General features: G+C 39.8%; 1 protein-coding gene across 1 annotated transcript in view; it reads right to left on the bottom strand.

Annotated features, from left to right (window-relative positions):
• Positions 1 to 22,421, bottom strand: part of AFG2A (AAA ATPase AFG2A) — a 529,963-nt gene that overhangs the window by 338,808 nt on the left and 168,734 nt on the right. The window contains exon 13 of the mRNA XM_089672180.1: positions 12,846 to 12,925. Coding sequence (XP_089528306.1) covers positions 12,846 to 12,925 — 80 coding nt within the window. The remainder of the gene's footprint in view (positions 1 to 12,845; positions 12,926 to 22,421) is intronic.

The following is a 22,421-nucleotide window of genomic DNA, read 5'->3' as shown; positions in this document are numbered from 1 at the left end:
TTTTGAAAGTAGGCACTCTAAGGTATTTGCTAACAGGCATGTTGAGTGTATAGAATATTTTATATTTTTGCAACAGGTTTCTGGAAAACTACAAAAAACATTTTGTTTTTACACAAAGGTGTCACTTGAATGATATATATTTCTCATGCATGCCATGGGTATATGTGGAATTACACCTCAAAACACATTCTGCTACTTCTCCCGAATATGGGGATTCCATATGTGAGAGACTTTTTGGCAGTCAATCCACATACAGGACCCCAAAATCCAATAAGCGCCTTCAAGCTTTTAAAGGGCTTTATTACCTCAGTACACTTCCTGACTACCTCTCACAATTTCGGAAGCCCTGAAATGCCAGGATAGTACAAACACCCCCCAAATGACCCCTTTTTGGAAAGTAGACATTAGTAAGAAGGAAGTAGAAAGTAGTGGTAATTGAATAAGGAGCATGGCAAGTATTTTACAGATCTCATTTGGAGCCACAAGTTTTTGGAAATTAAAGAAAACTAAACTGCATTTTTTCTTTTATTTATGTTCAAAACCTTGTGAGAAAAAATATAAAGATTCACCATGCCTCAATTCCTTGGGGTGTCCTGGCATTTCGGGTTCTCCGAAACTATGATAGGTAGTGAGGAAGTGACATGAGGAAATATGTCCTTTGACATCCTGAAGGTGTTCATTGGATTTGGGGGGTCTGTATGTGGCTAGACTGCCAAAAAAAGTAAACGTTTTTAAGGTCCTCTGAAACTGAGATAGGTACTGAGGAAGTGAAATGATAAAAGTAGGCCCTTTAAAAGCCTGATGGTGGTCATTGCATTTCGGGCCCCGTATGCAGCTAGGCTCTCAAAAAGTCTCACATGTGGTCTCCCCATATTCAGGAGAAGTAGCAAAATATGTCTTGGGTGTGTTATTCTAAATATACCTATGGCATGTGTGAGTAACATATCATTTAAGTGACAACTTTGTGTGAAATGTTTTTTTTTTAAATCTTCCAAAAATTTGTGGCAAAAAATAAAAATCTTCCATGGGCTCAATATCCCTCTCAGCAAATAGCTTGGGGAGTCTACTGAGGTCATGGGGGGGGGGGGCAGGGTTGTGCTATCCTGGCATTTCAGAGCCTCTGAAACTGTGATAGGTAGTAAGGAAGTGAAATTATGCCCTTTGAAAGCCTGATGGTGGTTATTGCTTTTCAGGCCCCGTATGCGGCTAGGCTCCCAAAAAGTCTCACACATGTGGTATTCCCATACTCAAGAGAAGCAGCAGAACGTATTTTGGGGTGTAATTCCACATACATCCAAGCATGTGTGAGCAATATGCCATTTACAACTTTGTGTACAAAAATTTTTTTTTTTTTAATTTTCAAGAAACTTGTGGCTCAACATGCTTCTCGGCAAATTCCTTGGTGTGTCAAAAAGGGGTCATTGGGGGGGGGGGGGGTTGTAATGCTCTAGCATTTTAGCACCTCAAAAAATGCGATAGGCAGTCAGAAAATAGAAGCTGTGTAAATTCCAGTATATACACCATAGTTTGTAGACGCCATAACGTTCACAGCAAACCAATTATTATACAAGTACTGGGATTTTATTTTACCAAAGACTTGGCAGAATACATTTTGTTGCAGAATACATTTTCTACCGGGCGGAGCGCGGGAAGAGCTCAGGGGAAATTCATTCACACTCTGTGTTCACCAAGACACTATTTGGCACCATTTTGGAGTTTATACTTTGATCCAAAAGGTTTGGGACATTCCTGATTCGGGCACTGCATGAAAAGCCAGATGAGATCCAATATTCCAATGCTGGTTGAGACCCCCTATAATTAAGGGGTCTCTGCTTTTGGTAAGCCTCCATTTTATTCACTTGGCGGTGGTGCACATATTGGCAAATATTTGGAGAAACAGTATTCACGATATCAATGTTACATTCACAGTACTGAAATATGGCTTAACCATTGGTCGTGGAACTTTATATCCATACGGACTGTAATGTGTGTTTGTATGGACTATATGTCACTGTTTGTTCGATTTGATCACCTTTCATATACCTGGGTATATGAGACTTTATAGTGAATACATATGATAAGTGAGTGTTATATATTATATGTCACAATTTGATTTACTAGTCTTTATTTTTTACTGATTTGATTGCTTTTCATAGGTATGAGTGACTTCATAGGAAATATGTATGATAAGTGAAGTTTACAATGTTATTATACAAAGCACAGTATTTTATTTAACAAGAATACATTTATGTAACAAATAAAAGAAGCGCCACAGAAAATAACAAGATAAATAATAAGCAGCACCTCTAACCAAAAAAGGTGAAATTGTGTATAATAAAAGAGTGCGCTAATTATTCACAAAAAACGCAAGGATAAATAATAGAAATAACAAATAAAATCCATAAATATAAACATAAGTCCAGCCACCATAAACAGTGATAATCCAATATCAACTTAATGTCAATCTTGAAACAAACACCCATGTGCGAATCCGACACCAGGTGAAATGAATACACTCACTAGCGCACTCTTTATTTATACACAAGAATACATTTATAACTAAATTTGAGTTCACTGGATATTTTTTATGCCAGAAAGTAGGAAATATCTTTTTTTTTTTAATTTTCATTCTTTTTTGTTTATATAAAAAAAAATAAAAAATCCAAATACCACCAAAAGAAAGCTCTATTTGTTTGAAAAAAAAAAGAACATACATTTTGTTCTGGTACAGTGTTACATGACCATACAATTACCAGTTGAAATAGCGCAGCACCAAATGGCAAAAAATGGCCTGGTCATGAAGGGTGGTAAAAACTTCTGAGGCTGAAGTTCTTCTAGCCACTTTCAGTCTGTTGATATTGCGTTAATCACTATTGCACCTTTTTTTATCCAAGAAAAGGTAAATAAATGAGCCATAACTTTAAGACAGCAGGGTATGGTTTTACTTTACACATAAATGGAAAGGAAAACCATTAAAGGAGCATGACCAAAGCTTTTTGGCCATACTTTCCATGGGGATCACAGACGTGCACTTAGTTCTGCACTCCCGTGTCCCAGACTGTATCACAGACCTGTTTGAGGCTCTGCAGGAATTCCAACAATAATGCTGGGATCTGCACAGATGCCTGCCCAGCAGCTGGCTCAAACTGAGCCATCCACTCCCGCCCCCTAAGAACTAAAAACTAAGTGTTCAACGGTCTTTGATAATGATAATAATTATGATCATTGGGATGATTACATCGATAACATGGTCTTGTTTTGAAAAGTCACCTTAAACATTTACTGACATCACATATACCAAATTATACAAATAGTAAATGTTGGAAGTGGATGCGTAATAGATGCGTGGTAGATGTGTGGTAAATGCATGCTGAATGTCAGTGAATCCAACATGGGAAATATAACTGGAATCTATAAGGATTTATACAGTAACTGCTTAGTCTATCACAACAATTACCATTCCAAAGTAAAAAAGTGTAATACAGTCCAAAACCTGCTAAAACCACTAAGCATAGTCTTTCTGATCTGCACTTTGTCACACTGTCCTTGCAGTTTCATGGTATGCATATCTCCTCTATGACATTGTGGAAGAATGCACAGCGGCAGAGCAAGGAAACTCCAATAGGATCATGAAAAACGTTTTTTGTTTTGTTTTTCTACTGCAGATAATAGCAGCTATGACATATCAAGGAAAACCATGAGTGATACTGTAATAATGGTACATTTTTATTTTCTATTGATATTTATATTTGCCTTTGTTTCTTTTAATACAGTCTCCCACCAGATATGCATGCACATATACAAATGTCAAAAATATGTAGGTGAGCCATTTTCCCAACATGTAGCAGCATATCCTTATGCTTTGATGCATTCAACTGGTAACACTCTTATAAATAGCAAAGGCTGCATTTTCCTTTAAATCCAATCCTTGACAGGAAACATTTGACTACAGATCTTATTATAGATTGCAAACATTTTGCCAAGTTGCATCCTGGCATACCAGTCTGGTCTGTGTAAAATAAGGATGAAGGCTCAGAACTATTTTAATAGTTTCCAAATGATTTTGCATATGAAAAATAAGAATGTATTAGAATAGTTTTCCTAAAACTGTTTAAAATTTATTTAAAGTCTCTAAATTGCGTCATAAAGTACTGTGCGTAATTGTCATAAGAACATATAAGATCATTTAAGAAATGTTCTCTCTCTCTGTAAATAGAACGTGGTTGTAACTGGTAGTGATGAGCCAAACGCACCTGGGTTCGGTTCAAGCACGGTTCGGCAAACAAAGTTCGACTGCCGAATCTGAAAACTATTAAAGTCAAGGGAAACCGGATGCTAAAAATCAGTACTAACCATTTTCTAGGCTAATAGGCAAAGGATTATCAAGCACATGAGGGCTGGGCACTGCCCTGGAGGACCAGCAATTTTAGTAATCCTTAAAGTGAAACATTAAAAATTCAAAACTCCTTTAAACACTATGTCTTCCCAGGGCAAGATGTGCCATGCTGATAGACTCTTGCCCCAAAAGACTGAATGCTGTCATAAAATCAAAAGGGGCTTCAACAACGTATTAGTTTAACCACCTTCCGCCCGCCATATAGTAATATGACGGGCACAAGGTGGTTCTCTCGTTCTGGGAGGACGTCATATGACGTCCTCCCATTCTCACTGCACATGTGCGGCTCAGGGAGCGTGCAGCGCGGTGATCAGCGGTGGCGCTGTGTCCCTCGGACACAGTGGATCACCGATCACGGAAAGAGCCGAAGATGTCGGCTCGGTCATGTGATCAACTGTGTCCAATCACAGCTGATCACATGTAAACAGGGAAATGCCAGTTATCTGCATTTCTCTCCTCTCGAGCTGTCACACTGACAACTTGAGAGGAAATGAGAGCCTGTAATCAGCTTTCCGCGGAGGGGACATGTACACTGATCATCAGGGCCCTGATGATCAGTGTAGCCCCAGCAGTGCCACCTGTCAGTGTCCATCAGTGCCTTATGTCAGTGCTCATCAGTGCCTCGTGCCAGTGGCCATCAGTGCCACATATCAGTGCCTACCAGTGCACATCAATGCCACATATCAGTGCCCATCTGAGCTGCCTTTCAGTGTCACCCATCAGTGCCAGTCAGTGCCACCTATCAATGCCAATCAGTGCCACCTATAAGTGCTGCCAATCAGTGCCACCTATCAGTGCGAGTCAGTGCTGCCTATCAGTGCGCATCAGTGCTGCCTAACAGTGCCAGTCAGTGCCCCCTAACAGTGCCAGTCAGTGCTGCCTATAAGTGCCAGTCAGTGCCGCCTATTAGTGCCAGTCAGTGCCACCTATCAGTGCCATGTATCAGTGCTGCCTTTCAGTGCCCATCAGTGATGCCTGTCAATGCCCATCAGTGCCACGTACCAGTGCCTCCTCATCAGTGCCACCTATCAGTGTCCATCAGTGCAGCCTATCAGTGCCCATCAGTGCAGCCTCATTAGCGCACATCAGTGAAGGAGAAAAATCACTTATTTACAAAATTTTAGAACAAAAACTAAGAAAAAACGTTTTTTTTCCAAAATTTTCAGTGGTTTTTGGTTTAAGAAAAAATAAAAAAACCCAGAGGTGATTAAATACCACCAAAATAAAGCTCTATCTGTCACAAAAAAATGATAAAAATGTCATATGGGTACAGTGTTGCATGACCACGCAATTGTCATTCAAAGTGCGACAGCGCTGAAAGCTGGAAATTGGCCTGGGCAGGAAGGGGGTATAAGTGCCCTGTAGGCTAGTGGTTAAAGTGGCTCTAAAGCCTTAAGGTTTTTTACCTTAATGCATTCTATGCATTAAAGTATAAAAAACCTTCTAAACTGCAGGATCCCCCCCCACCTTATTCTTACCTAAGCCCGATCTGATCCATTGATGTGCACAAGCAGCAGCTCGTGCACTTGTCTCCCTTCTCATTGAGCGTATTGATATTAGCTGGAGCCATTGGCTCCCGCTGCTGTCAATCAAATGCTGTGATGAGGGAGCAGGGGGAAGTTCTGAGCAGCCCGCTCCATGCCAATAAACACAGAAAGGGTGTCTTGGGAGCAGGCCTACACAGGTGCCCACATTGAAAGCGGCTTCCTATGGGAGCCCATGCTGAAGAGGAGGAGCCTGGGGAGCCAACGGGGAATCCCAGAAGAGGAGCATTGGGGCTGCTCTGTGCAAAACCAACTCATAGCAGCCGGGTACCAAGCACTGTGATCACACATCCAGCAAACACAGTAGTGTAGACTTTTTATATCCAATCTCGTTGTCTACAAGAGAAACATTTCCTAGTACTTTACATAACTAATACATGTGCCCAAGCACTTACGCTGGTTAAACTTTTTTGACAGCAGTGGATAGACAAATCTTTCACTGTGGCTATTGTATTTGGACAGCCAGGACCAGCAGCTGTCGGATTAATCGAAAAGCAGCTGCCTATGATTGGATGATTTAGCCTACAGCTTGCCATGTGGCTCCTGATTTTTCAATCAAAGGGTCCTGCACTGGGAGGGTGGCGACACGGCCCTCCACAGAGTGCAATTTAGCTAGTTCCTCAAGAAATTCGTATAGTGTATGACCAACTTAAATCCGGTACAACACACTTTGAAGAGAAACTATAACAGCTTGAGTATACAGGTGAAACTCGAAAAATTAGAATATCGTGCAAAAGTTCATTTATTTCAGTAATGCAACTTAAAAGGTGAAACTAATATATGAGATAGACTTATTACATGCAAAGCAAGATAGTTCAAGCCATGATTTGTGATGATTATGGCTTACAGCTCATGAAAACCCCAAATCCACAATCTCAGAAAATTTGAATATTGTTGTAAGGTGAAATATTCTAGGCTCAAAGTGTCCAACTCTAATCAGCTAATTAAGCCATAACACCTGCAAAGGGTTCCTGAACTTTTAAATGGTCTCTCAGTCTGGTTCAGTAGGAATCACAATCATGGGAAAGACTGCTGACCTGACAGTTGTGCAGAAAACCATCACTGACACCCTCCATAAAGAGGGAAATCCTCAAAAGGTAATTGCAAAAGTAGTTGGATGTTCCCAAAGTGCTGTATCAAAGCACATTAATAGAAATTTATGTGGAAGGGAAAAGTGTGGAAGAAAAAGGTACACAAGCAGCAGGGACGACCGCAGCCTGGAGAGGATTGTCAGGAAAAGGCCAATCAAAAGTGTTGGGGACTTTCACAAGGAGTGGACTGAGGCTGGAGTCAGTGCATCAAGAGCCACCACACACAGATGGATCCTGGACATGGGCTTCAAATGTCGTATTCCTCTTGTCAAGCCACTCCTGAACAACAAACAACATTAGAAGCGTCTTACCTGGGCTAAAGAAAAACAGACCTGGTCTGTTGCTCAGTGGTCCAAAGTCCTCTTTTCTGAAGAGAGCAACTTTTGCATCTCATTTGGAAACCAAGGACCCAGAGTATGGAGGAAGAATGGAGAGGCACACACTGCAAGATGCTTGAAGTCCAGTGGGAAGTTTCCACAGTCTGTGTTGATTTGGGGAGCCATGTCATCTGCTGGTGTTGGCCCACTGTGCTTCATTAAGTCCAGGGTCAACGCAGCCGTCTGCCAGGAGATTTTGGAGCACTTCATGCTTCCTTCTGCAGACGAGCTTTATGGGGATGCTGACTTCATTTTCCAGCAGGACTTGGCACCTGCTCACACTGCCAAAAGCACCAAAACCTGGTTCAATGACCGTGGGATTACTGTGCTTGATTGGCCAGCAAACTCGCCTGACCTGAACCCCATAGAGAATCTATGGGGCATTGCCAAGAGAAAGATGAGAGATATGAGACCGAACAATGCAGAAGAGTTGAAGGCCGCTATTGAAGCATCCTGGTCTTCCATAACACCTCAGCAGTGCCACAGGCTGATAGCTTCCATGCCACACCGCATTGAGGCAGTAATTGCTGCAAAAGGGGCCCAAACCAAGTACTGAGTACATATGCATGCTTATACTTTTCAGAGGTCCGATATTGTTCTTTGTACAATCCTTGTTTTATTGATTGCATGGAATATTCTAATTTTCTGAGATTGTGGATTTGGGGTTTTCATGAGCTGTAAGCCATAATCATCACAATTATGACAAAACACAGTTTGATCTATCTTGCTTTGCATGTAATGAGTCTATCTCATATATTAGTTTCACATTTCAAGTTGAATTACTGAAATAAATGAACTTTTGCACGATATTCTAATTTTTCGAGTTTCACCTGTACAGCGAGTAAAATAAGTATTGAACAGTCACAATTTTTCTCAGTTTATATTTCTAAAGGTGCTATTGACATGAAATTTTCACCACATCGGTCGGTAACAACCCATGCAGCTCATACATACAAAGAAACCAAAACAAATAAGTTCAGAAATTACATTATGTGTAATAAAATGGAATGACACAGGGAAAAAGTATTGAACACATGAAGAAAGGGAGGTGCAAAAAGGCATGGAAAGCCAAGATACCAGCTGAAATCTATCAGTAATTAGAAAGCAATCATGTTGCTTGTCAGTGCAAATTAATATCAGCTGGTTCAGACTCAGCTGATGGTAATAAGACACCTTTTTATAGGCCAAGGCATCACACAAGAAATATCTCATGATGGGTAAAAGCAAAAAGCAATATCAAGACCTTTTGGGACCTTATTGTCGCAAAACATACTGATGGCATTGGTTACAGAAGGATTTCTAAACTTCTGAATGTTCCAGTGAGCACTGTTGGGGCCATAATTCGGAAGTGGAAAGAACATCATTTCACCATAAACCAGCCACGATCAGGTGCTCCTTGCAAGATTTATTTTCTTGATTGAAAATAATTACCAGAAAAGTTGTCCAAGAGCCAAGGACCACTTGTGGAGAGCTTCAGAAAGACCTGGAATTAGCAGGTATAGTTGTTTCAAAGAAAACAATAAGTAATGCACTCAACCACCATGGTCTTTATGCACACTCACCAAGCAAGACTCCATTGCTGAAGAAAAAGCATGTTGAATCTCATTTAAAGTTTGGTGCACAATATTTAGACAAGCCTGTGAACTACTGGAAGAATATAGTCTGGTCAGATGAGACCAAAATTGAACTCTTTGGATGCCATAATACACACCATGTTTGGAGGTCAAATGGTACTGCACATCACTTCAAAAACCCCATACCAACAGTGAAGTTTGGAAGTTGGAACATTATGGCGTGGGACTGTTTTTCAGCATACAATACTGGCAAACTTCATATCATTGAAGGAAAAATGAATGGAAAAATGTGCCAAGACATTCTTGATGAAAATATGCTGCCATCTACCAGGATGATTAAGATGAAACGAGGGTGGACATTTCAGCAAGATCCCAAACACAAAGCCAAGGAAGCTCTCAATTGGTTTCAAAGAAAGAAAATAAAGCTTCTAGAATGGCCCAGCCAATCACCTGACTTGAATCCAATAGAAAATCTATGGAAAGAACTAAAGATCAGAGTTCATAGAAGAGGCTACGCAATGCATACGACTAGTTTCTCCATACAGGAGGCGTCTTGAAGCTGTCATTACTAACAAAGTATTAAATATTAAGTATAAATAAATTGTACGAAGTATTAAATAAATTTCAGTTAGCATGTTCAATACTTTTTCCAGGTCATTCCATTTTATTACACATAACTTTATTTCTGAACTGATTTGTTTTGGTTTCTTTGTATGTATGGATTGCATGGGTTGTTACCGACGTGGTGAAAATTTCATGTCAATAGTATCTTTAGAAATATATTTAGTGAGAAAAATGGTGACGAGTTTATTACTTATTTTACCCGCTGTATATACAGTAAATACAGCATGTTTTACATATAAACATGACAAAGGATTCCTAGAGCACTACAGTTAAAAAAAACAGCAGAGTAGATGCAGCTCACTTTAAAGTTCTGTTTGTCTGTTTAAAACCTCCAGCCAAGCTGTCTAATATAAGGTGAGTCTTTAGGCCTGACACGCTGAGGTCTATGAACAAAGGACTCCTTTCTGTATAGGTCCTGGTAACACAATGATCTACATGTGAAGACTATAGCTCCACCTGATGGCTAAATAAAATACTGCATTTTATGCAAGCATACTGTGCAATATTTACAGTATTTTTACCTAGCCAAATATATATATATTTGTTGTCCTTTTCAAAACCATTATACATTCCCATTAATCTGCTCAAGGAAAAACTGCATAAAACGGATTGCCCACTGCCCATTATTAATAACAGCATACCTTTGTACTGTCTTTGTATCCAAAAAAGACACACAATTTTCTATCAATTCAGAAGCCAGGAGGATCAGTTCTCTAGTTTTCATATAAGAATCCTCTTTTTGAGGTTGATAGTGTTTCAGCTGAATGCACTTCTACAGTTTCAGATAATTCCCTACATATTGCAGCAGACTTGTTTAAGGCCTGAAAACCTAATTTACAACAGGGAGTAACAGGAGGCATGAGAGAAGGAATGGCAGAGACAAACCAGACAGGTGTTTCCCTAAAAACTTCAGCATGGCTAGCATTAACACTACAGGAAATTGATCTCCAGAGGCAGCAAACTGTTAGTATCTCTAATGCATTTTCAAATTCCTACTGTGCAAAATCAGCTTGTAAAAAGGGACCTTTACTAACAAGTGCCTTGTCTAGGCTCCTGTACCATTTTATTTCAGATGACTTTAATGAGAAATACATTTTACCTCTTACATGGTTCCTACTTGCCAGTTGAATATTTGTACTTCATAACTTGGGTACCAGGCTAGAAGAACAGATGTTTCCTTCTAAAACATGATGACTGAAGTGTTTGTATGTAAAATATAATTTTTCATTGATGTAAAACTACACTAGTCAACCAACCAATGTAGTCACCCATTCATTTTTAATGTTCTATACATTAAAGACATTTTTTTCTGAAGGGATCAATTAAGAAATATCAGATTTTCTTTCCACCAACAAAACATTTCTTTACAAATCAATTTTTGGCTGCAGTGAGGGATGGAAGCTACCATCATTTCTCTAATTGCCTTAAGGCACACTCTATTTTTCATGCCTCTAGCACACAGTCTAGCTGCTGAGTGTTTCTAATTTTGTTCCTAGAATCACCATCTCTTATTCTCAGGATGGTGATCGGAGGGATTGATAATTAAAAAATTAATGTGCAGCAATCTCCCTTTGGCTGTGAATGAACTTGGGAGTGCTGTGGCTGGGGTTTCTGGGTCCATGCTTAGTACAGTGCAGGGTGACAACACATATGCAATTGAGACACAGGCATATTTAAAGAGGTTCAAAACCTTAGACATGAAATATGAACAACGTTTATCTCTCTATAGCGTGTCTCAATTAAAAGTGTAATTTCATGTCTGCTGCTTTGTTTCTCTGCTATCAGCATAAATCACTTCTGACAAGTTTTCCTGACACCAGAAGAAACATGGTGACAGGGGAGGGACCTAAAGCAGATTGACATTCTTAGCTCTGTTCCTGTGAGCTGCTCCAATCAGCTCCCAGACCTCTCACTGAGCTCTGCAGACTGTAACTTCAGCTCTCTGCCCACTTTTTTCTGAACTCTCAGACAAGCTCTTGAATTCAGCACTTTGAATGGCTGTAGAGAAGACTGCAGATATATAGGTCCAACTTGTGTAAGAGGATTTGTTTAATCTCTGTGTATCACCTGAGTATAGTCCCTTCACTGGCTATCTTGGTGTGATCAAATGCTTTTAAGGGCAGAGGAGGTCTAATTGACCCCAGATCTCTCCATAAAGAGTACCTGCAACTGTCTATTGCTATCACAGTGGATATTTATATTCCCTGTGATAAAAAGGTAATAAAAAAAATAAAGCAACAATTTAAAAATAATAAAAAAATAAGAGAAGTAATTCAAAATTTTTTTTAAAGGGCCCTTGCCTCCACGCTCAAAGGCAAATGCATATGTTGGTCCCACGCGCATGCAAACAGCGATTGTCCCATGCTTATGAGGTATCACCACGAACTTCAGATCATGAGCAGTAATTCTAGCAGTAGACCTCCTATGTAAATCTAAAGTGGTAACCTGTAAGGGCTTTTAAAACGTCATCTATGGATAGTAACATTTACGCCATTTGTCACTGTTGCATGGGCTTGCACAATTTTAAAGCGTGACATTTAAAGAGTTTGGTATCTATTTACTTGGTGTAACATATTTTATATTTCACCAAACAATGGGGCATTATATTGTGTTTTTGTGCATTAAAATTCAAAAAAGTGTAGTTTAAAAAAAAAAAAACACTTAAAAAAGTTTGAAAAACTGCTGCACAAATATCATGTGACACAAAAAATTGCAATACCCACCAATTTATTCTCTATGGCCTCTGCTTCCAAATATATATATTATATATATATTGTTTAGGGTTCTAAGGAATTTTCTAGCAAAAAATACATGTTACATGTAATCAAAAGTGGCAGAAAATACCTGGTCTTAAAGTGGATAAGGAAAAAGGGTATTTTTTTTTGTGTGTGGGGGGGGGGGGGGGTTATGCAAGCTCTCAAGTCTGCAATACATACAAAAATAGGTAAAAAAAACTAGGGAAGACCAAGGTAGTAAAAGCATCCAGAAGCATAGAAGGAGTAATTTTTGGAACACAGTAGTTTATTTATTTATTTCAGGTACTTGTATAGCGCAGTCAATTTATGCAGCGCTTTACATATATATTTTACACTCACATCAGTCCCTAACCCTCAAGGGGCAAACAATCTAAGGTTCCTAACTCGCATTTATACACACACATACTAGGGCCAATTCAGACAGGAGCCAATTAACCTATCAGCATGTCTTTGGAGTGTGGGAGGAAATCATTGATATCTTACCTTCCTCTTTCAACAGCCAATGCATCAATTTCATCAAAAAAAAGAACTGCTGGTGAGACAGCTCTTGCTTTTCTGAATATCTATGAAAAAGACACAAAGCATTACATTAGAAATTGAATTAGGTACAATTCCAGGCAATAGCTAAAAGCATTCACTGAGCTACCCCTGCTACCATGTAATCAAAGCAATTGTGTTGAAGTCAGGAAGTTCATTCACTTTAACAAAAAATTCAGTGTTCTGACATTATTTGCAGTGCTGGGATGTGGTGCCATTCATTTGAAAAACGGACTTACAATGCATTGCATCGCAATGCGCTAATGTGTGTTGTGATGTGGGCCATGTACCATTTTTCTGGCAGCACACTACAATGCATGCCATTGTGTTGCTGGGCTGCAGTGTGCAGCAACACACATGCAGCGGCAAGATGCATTGGGGTGCCTTTGAATGGCACCACATCGCACAAATGCAATTAATGTGTGTTGCCGTACAGTAACATGAACAATGTGACTCGCGGCTGTTGGTGTGAATGAGCTCTAACAGTCAGTAATTGGAAACAAGGAATGTACTTCCCAAAGGTTCTCTCTGCTCGTCTGTATCCAGGACAGGTTTGAATCGGATCAGATTGGTGGCATGACTAATTAGTATTATTTTACATCAGCCTTTTTGTGTGAGATGTTGAGAGAATTACTAGAACATCTACAATGTTTCTGCTATAAAATTTGAGGATGAATTGCTTCACAGTGTCTGAAATCACTTACTTTTACTCATTTACTTTTAGGCCACCTTAAAGCAAATGATACACCAATGTTGCTAAAACTTTAGCCTTTTGTATTTTTATCCTTTTAGTATCTACTTGCCCCATTTTATTTAACAGAAAAAACAGCTTTAAAATAATGAGACCAAAGTCCAGTCTAAATTGCAAATGAGACCCTAACTTGCATTAAAGTGATAATATAGGCAAAAATAAATAAATAAATCAATAACAAACATGTTATACTTACCTGCTCTGTGCACTGGTTTTGCAAAGAGCAGCCCTGATCCTCCCCTAGAAATCAATAACTCTTTTATAGATGTAACTACTACATTGATGCAAATAATGGGATGTAAACAAACTCATGGTGGCAAAAGCATGTATGAGTTTGTTTATATTTTGCCAGCAGGCTGCATGCTTTGTATTAGAAGCGATTTGAAACTCAAAACAGCCTCACCTTTTATTATTTACAGTTTAAACTTGTATTCTGTATTCAGACTTATTGATTTCATTTACTGTATCTTTTTTTATGTATTCTACTGTAAAACTCTTGATGGTCAGGCAGCGATCCTCAAATATTTCACTGACAAAAAAAAAACTTTGTATTTAAATTGAGTGTTTTTTACTAAAAAATACACATCGTTTGAGGGGGCTGGGGAGTTTAATATCAGGGGTGTGGCAATTTTTTTAAACACTACTTGTCCAAGGGACTAAATTGGGGACCCAATCTACTTGTCCAAATAAAAAAAAATTATTTTACCCAAAACCAATGTTGTTCTCATATGGGCAAGCAGATACTGTATACTGATAGGTCTTCAGGACACCTGTATGGCACCTGCGATCTGCTTATCACTGGTGCAAAGCTTTATAGGCTCCTGCAACAAAAAATAATAAATGCACTTTGTTTTACCTGCAAGAAAAGTGCATTTATTACTTTTTGTCAAAAGACAAACTTATCCTTTAAATTTCAATTCTAATAATTCTTTCAGAACTAAACTTGCACTAGCTGTAATACGTTATAATATATAAAAGTTGTAATATATAACTAGGCCTGAATATTTGAATCCTTGCAACTCAATCTTGACCGGTTCAATTCAATACTTTCTGCTTTAATAAGGCAGTACATTATGTTAATGTAAAATTCAATTACCTATAGACACCAATCATATTTAAATGAAATCATCCTATCCTTTTCAGCCAAGGAAGCTGCCATTTTGGCCTCTGTTTGATCTGCAACTGCCATGGTGCTGCTCAAATGATCAGTTATGACATTAGCCATTTAGGATGATTTGACAGTTTGGGCGAGAGCACAAGCAAATGTGACATTTAGCATTCCTGACATGCTGGGAATGTAACAGTTTTTTTGAAACAGTTAAATTAATGGATTTAGTTCTGCTGTACACCCCAGTCACATCAAACCCGATTTTGAAATCGTGCGACTGACAGTGAAGTCACACAATTTCAAAATCGGGTGATCTGCCAATTTCTTTGCGATTTGCAAGACATCTGACACAGATGTCTATGCAAATTGAACAAAAGTAGCGCATGCACTACTTTAGAAATCGGTGGAGCTCCGAGCAAGTCGGGACCGCACCAAAATGACTGCTCTAATAGCGGACAATAGGGTGTGATTTGGCATACGATATGCAAGTTGCATGGCATGCAAATCACATGCCAAATCGCAACCGATGTGACCGGGGTGATAGTCATCAGTCAGTTTAAAATCGCACGATTTGTGTGTAATTTAAGTGTGATTTCAGGTGAGATTTCTAAGACTTTATTGCTACTTGTGAGGTTTTTCAAAGATTTTTGCAATTTGCAGTGCAATTTCCATTATATTCTATGTATGTGAAATCACACATATTATAAGACTCCCTGGAAATATAATAAAAGTCATTAGCTGAACCTTTCCCCTCCAGCTGCAGCTGCTGATCCTGTATGATAAGATCCTCCATCCCCAATGCTGTCTCAAAAAGGAAGACAAGATGGCAGAATCTATGCTAACTTTTATCTGTTGTAGCAGTGTACCCACATACATCTGCATGATACTAATTAAATCTCTAGACAACCAGCTAAATTCACAGTTAAACACATATTTCAGAAGTGTTTTACCTGCCAAAAGATTTATATTTCTCTCTATTCAGCTTTGAGGTATACACAGCCCTGCCAGCAGGAGAACTATGTTAGTGAACCCAACTGAAGCTGAACTCCATGAAACTCACAAATCCTCCCTGCAGTGGGGTTGCACCCACACTAGAAGGGTTAGCTGTTCATTTATGTCCAGTGGACTTGGTAGCATTTTTATTTACTCAAGCCTACCCTTCTATAGGTTCCATTGCACTGCTAATCCAGTCCCTGCAGCCTCACCACCCCCCAAACTCCTGCAGTCCTCAGGGACCACAGGGACAAATACAGGGACCAGAGCCTTGAACTGGAGGTAAGGACGCTGAAGAAGAGTTCACCACCAGAGCATGGGGGAGCGCTGTCTGCTGGGGTAGCAGAGGATGGAGTAGGTAAAAGTGATTTTCCATCCCCAAGACACAAATTGACAATTAAAATGTTACTAAACCCACAGCAGTAAAATCAGTCTGTATATGCAGTAAAGCATGCTTGTTATACTCACTGTGGAACCTAAGGGGTTAATCTTCTACATTGTGTAAAAAGGCTGATTGATCCTGATTTCTCTGCCCTGCCTCTTGTTCAAATGTCCGCCTGATAAGACAGACTGAACCCATAGGCCTTCTGCACATGCTCAGTTTTGTGTGTATTGCTAGAGGGGTTTTTTTTTCTTGGGAGAGTGCATGTGATCAGCACAGGGCCAATCAGCACTGTCCAGACAGAGGTCAGGGGTTTTGCATCCTCCTAGATCAGAAAGAAAGCTCCTCCTACAAGCTTTAACCAGTGCTCAGCTGAAGTCACAAGACTGCTCTAACTTCTGATGAGTAAAGGTATTTAGCAGTTTATAGTTACTAAAATAATTGCACTTCCATATTCTGTGTACTGTGGGAGATCAGATAAAGTGAATGCAGTGTCCTGGGTTTAGTAACACTTTAAGCCTTGCAGTGTGGGTGTAGCTCCACTGCATGGGAGATTTTTTTTTAGTTTTCCTGGAGTTGAGTTTTAAGCACTATTATTAAGTGTTGTTGCATGGCAAGACCACTTACTGTTATCTCACATATATATTCTTATTATTATAGCCAAATTTCCCACCCTAACTCCTCCCACAGTTTTTACACTACATAGGCAGTAATATACCGAAACGTGCAGATTGTTCCCAATTGGTGTGCTATTACTTTGTGGAACGTTTCGCCGAATGGTTCACAAAATATCTGCGTTTTTGTGGTGAAATTCATCCCATAGGAATGAATGGAGGAATGTTCAAAACTAGAGTGGGAGCTGACAAAAACTAGAGTGTGAGCTGAAAAATCAGGACATGATTTCTAAACTGCCATCACTCCCTCATTTTCAAGTCCACCTACACAAATCTTATATCAAAATGTTCAGCTATCCCTGCTGCCACTAAAAATGTCCACGGCTAAGCCACAGTCCTGATAGTTTTCACAATATGACCATTTGTTTGCAACTCACGCCGTCCATTGACATTCATTGAAACCACTATAGCCACCTCAAATTTGAAGGACAATTTCTAAACTGCGACTGTGCCTTCATTTTTAATATTTCAGAGGCATATGCATCAAAATGTAGGTCTGGGCCTTCTGATTCTCACAATATAAAGCTCTTCGGTGTAGGATTTATAATTTTTAAACTACAACCGTTTGAAGATGGCAACTGCCAGTGAAGTGAGCAAGTTGGAGCAGTTTGTTTTTAACCTCTCTTCTCTGCCCTTGCTGTAGAGTGAGTTGCCATAGGAACCCAGGTGTGTGCGCAGGCAGCAGAGTGACAAGCCACTCCACCCAGTTACTCTGCCCACTCCAGTTGTAGACTACTGGTGGAGGCAAGAACACTTCACACAATTTCCCCAGAAATTGTAGCTTTTCTAGTTATTATTATTATTGTTATATTATTATACAGGACTTATATAGCGCCAACAGTTTGCTCAGCGCTTTACATTATGGAGGGAGTCAGTACAGTAACACTACAGTTCAATACAAGAGGGATTAGAGGGCCCTGCTTGTTGGAACTTACAATCTGGGAGGGAGGGGATAGTGGTACAAGAGGTAATTAGCTGTGGGGGATGGAGTGGTAAGAGGAGTAGTGGATTCCAGTATTAGCTGGGGGCGGGGTAGGCTTCCCTGAAGAGATGGGGTTTCAGAGTGCGCCTAAAGGTGAGCAGAGTAGGCGATAGCCTGATAGCTTGGGATAGGGAGTTCCAGAGGATGGGTGAAGCCCTTGAGAAATCTTGGAGACGAGCATGGGAGGAGGAGACAAGGGAGCTAGAGAGTAGGAGGTCTTGCGAGGAGCGGAGAGTACGGTTTGGGTGGTATTTAGAGACAAGGTCAGTGATGTAATTAGGGGCAGTGTTATGAACGGCTTTATACGTTATTGTTAGTGTTTTGAATTTTATCCGTTGGGCAGTTGGAAGCCAGTGGAGGGATTGGCAGAGAGGGGTGGCAGATACAGAGTGGTTAGTAAGGTGAATGAGTCTGGCAGCAGCATTCATGATGGACTGTAGTGGGGATAGCCTGCGGTGAGGTAGGCCAATGAGGAGGGAGTTACAGTAGTCAAGGCGTGATATAATGAGGGAGTGAATGAGTTGCTTAGTGGTTTCCAAAGTTAGGAACGGTCGTATCTTGGAGATGTTGCGGAGGTGAAGTCTACATGAGTTTGTCAGTGATTGGACCTGGGGCTGAAAGGACAGATTGGAGTCTAGGATTACACCTAATACCCTGGCGTGAGGAGTGGGGCTGATGGTAGTGTTGTTGATCTTGATGGAGAAGTCGGGGGGAGGGCACGGGCCGGGGGGAATACTAGAAGCTCAGTTTTGGAAAGGTTGAGTTTGAGGAAGTGGAGTGACATCCAGTCCGATATGTCACTTAGTAGGCTGGTGATGCGATTGGAGACTGAGGGGTGAGGTGAGGGGTAGAGAGATAGATTTGTGTGTCGTCGGCATAGAGATGGTAGTTGAAGCCGTGGGAGTTTATCACTATAGTTAGATCCTTGGTGACGCTCCCACTCAGACTTCTACTTTACATGCCATTACAGGAGGCTGATACTGCGTCAAAATCAGTTAGTGATTAGCAGTTTGAAAAAAGCTTTGTATAATGATTTTAATAATTACATAACTGTTTTAATTGGTATCCTTTTTATCTGCTTGGAGATCAGATTTATGGTATAAAAGGCATACACAGCCCATTCAAAACACTAGTGAATGCAATTATGAAAAATGCAGTAAATGCAACTAATAATAGTTTGACTTTAATTCAGCTTTTTATAACCTACAGTACAGCAGCACTCAGACTGGAACAAGGAGCATGCTGTCAGCAGAAGGCTAAAAAATGACCTCAACTGTCTCTTTTTGCTAATTCACTGTAATCACAGGCTGAAGGCAGGGAGGTAAATCTAGCAGTGCTACTTAAAGGAGAAGTACAGCCAAAGCTTGTTTGGCTGTACTTCTCTTGTGGAATACAGGAGTGCAGCTCATTTTGCTCTCATGTGACCCATTTTTAGCTGACAGCGGGCTAAAGACTGCTGTTGGCTGACATCACTCAGACGATCCAGGCTGGGGAAAGATCCCAACTTTAAAGTCAGAATCCAGCAAGATGTCTGGACCAGCTCCTGGCTCAGCCTGTCAGCCCCTTCCACAGCCCAGTGATCGCTGGGAGGGCAGAGCAGACAGAGGTACTGACAGTCACCGCTCTCAGTTCAAAATGGCAGGGACTTACTCTTAGACCCGGCAGGGGATATACATGTCTATACAGCAGAACTAGATGGACAGAAAAACAAATCCTTTCTTTTAAAAATTGTATTTATCTGTTTGTCAGAAGTTTTTTCCGGAATTCTACTTCAAGTTGACAGTGGGTATAATCAGCATAGGTTTAAATTTAGTATCATTACTCAGCATTATATCATATGGGCCCATTTATGTCTTTTCATTGAGATTCATTGCAGGAAAGTATACATAATGGGCATCTGTGGATGCCTGCTCAGTTTTGGCCAAAGTTGAATAATGCCCTTGCTATAGGTGTAGGCCATTTACGTACCTCATGAAGCCTGACCTGAATACTCCCAGACCGATGCTAGAACGTTGCTAAGAGAAGCCAAGCTATTACTCTTCACCTTCATCACAGGAGTGTTCCCTCAACAATCTTCATTCTTTCATTTTAAAAAACCAACTATTATCCTCACAAACCATGAATCATTTTAAGCTATTAACAAAAATGTTCCAATGTCTTGCAGTAATATGTTTAATAAAATGTTCTCAGATTATAGTAACAACAGAAACAATTAGAACCAAAATAATTCTGGAATCCTTTTTCATGACAATAGCCCAGCTGTATTTTAGTTTTGCATTTAAAAAAGCAATAAATGACATTTTTTATATTAAAAACACATTTTTAAAAGGTCATAATGAGAGAAACAGTAAAGGGAAGCTCAAGATGTATCTCATTATTATACATTTTTTTATATTTTGGAAAGCTGAACAGTATACTTGATTTTGACATGCTCAGATTTAGTAATTCATTAGCGCAAATTAGTGCTTGTGGTGAACTCCTCCAACTCACATTACAGAATGGTGGGCCAACAAAAGTCTATACAAAGCTTTCCTACCTAAATATAAATGAAGGAGAAGCTCAAAGTCTAAACAAAGCTTTTCTACCTAAATATAGATGGAGAAGCTCAATGGACTTTGAATTTGCTTGAATGGGAATCTAAAGAAATAACTGAAAGAAATGGACATGGAAATTAGGGTATTTTACAAACTACCTAATATTCACACAAAACATAATGGGGTTAATTGACTAAAACTGGAGAGTGCAAAATATAGTGCAATTGTGCATGATAGCCAATCAGATTCTAACTTCACCTTGCTTAATTAAGCTTTGACGAAAAAAAAAAACCTGGAAGCTGCAGAGCTGCACCAGATTTTTCACTCTCCAGTTTTAGTAAATCAACCCCATAATGTCCAGTTTACGCACAGTGTTGAGTGCAGCACTTCAGTCCACTATGCTGGACTACTACCATCGAAAGATCATTAAAATAACTTAATGGAAAAGCTTTTATTGTTAATTTATTAAACCATTTGTTTTGGCTGACTTTGGAATTGTGATTTTGTTTGATACTATGCAGTAGTACTGATAATATTACATATATTTATACATTCATAAATAGCAACAAAAAGAGTAAGGCTCGGTTCACACTAGCCGACTCCAAAGTCACGCAATTTTCGATGTGACTTTGATGCAACTCTATACTCTCTGGCACTCAAGCCCCATCACAGTAGCATCAAAGTAGTGCAGGAAGCTTTTCTGAAGTTGCAGCGACTTCAGTAGTAGTAATTGGAATGGCTCTCATCGAGAAGTATGCAATTTCACATTTCCTGCAACTTTGAGCCTCACAAGTCGGATCCAAAGTCAAAGGATTGTGAACCGAGCCTCACTGATGTTTTAACAATGACCAGGCTCTTTTTATGAGGCTAGGTTTACACTTGTGTGGTTTGGGAGTGGTTTTTTATGTGTGTACATGCATTTTTTTTGGCCATTTTCAGACTTCAGCATTATTATTTTAGCCAATGGAAATCTTCAAGAGACATTATTATTATTATTGGTACTTATATAGCGCCATCAATTTACGTAGTGATTTTACATATATATTGTACATTCACATCAGTCCCTAACCCTCAAAGGGTGTACAATCTAAGGTCCCTAACTTACATTCATACATACACATACTAGGGCCAATTTAGACAGGATCCAATTCACCTACCAGCATGTCTTTGGAGTGTGGGAGGAAACCGGGGTACCCGGAGGAAACCCAAGCAGGCACAGGGAGAACATGCAAACTCCAGGCAGGTGGTGCCGTGGTTGGGATTTGAACCAACAATCCTGGTACTGCCAGGTGGAAGTGCTAACCATTCAGCCACTGTGCTGCCCATGCTTAGGTGTGACTGGGCCCCATTGAATAAAATAGGAATATCGATGTTGAACACTGAAGTGCTTCAGGAAAATGCTCAAAATGCTCAGGTGTAACTGCACCTAGAGAATGTGTATATTAATCCCGCACCACCAAACCTATGTGCTTAGTCTTTTTTTTCTCTCAATTACTACTGAGTTAGTCATGTGTCCATGACGATACGCGTGTAGGCAGAGCCGGGTAGCAGGGAACTTGGGACCAGAAGTGCCAGCTCTGCGACTCACAGTCATGCAAATTATCTTTTAACAGTTTGTAAGTGCATTTTTTTATTCAATAAATGTGATTATTTTATGTACTACACCATGGGGGCCCCCTCTTTTGTGTGAGTTTTTACCCTAGACCAGAGATCGCTAACTTAAAGGGTCAGTCACATACACCACAGAAGGATCCATTTGAACCGTCAGATGGGAGAGGGACCATACATGAGAGAGATTGCCTTTAGGATTCCAATTATAAGGAAATAAACATACTGACCTGTAAGAGGTCAGGTCACATAGTGGAGGTGAGCGCAGACTTGAATGGTGGAGGATTATGCACATATGCATAAGTTTGAAAGAACATATGTACTTTATTAGAAATATATAATTATTGCATGTATTTATGGATGTTTTTTCTTAAGAGATATACAGTATGCACTATAGTATGAGCACTTAACTTGTCATCATTTTTAAATGTGATTCAGATAATGGCACATGTGGGGATTTGTTGATTTGATGCTATTCATGCATTTGCAC

The sequence above is a fragment of the Staurois parvus genome, unplaced genomic scaffold, assembly GCF_062004578.1.
Source record: "Staurois parvus isolate SC_StPar_1 unplaced genomic scaffold, SC_StPar_1.0 ptg000122l, whole genome shotgun sequence".
Classification (NCBI taxonomy): Eukaryota; Metazoa; Chordata; class Amphibia; order Anura; family Ranidae; genus Staurois; species Staurois parvus.
This window is presented reverse-complemented; position numbering and strand designations above follow the sequence as displayed.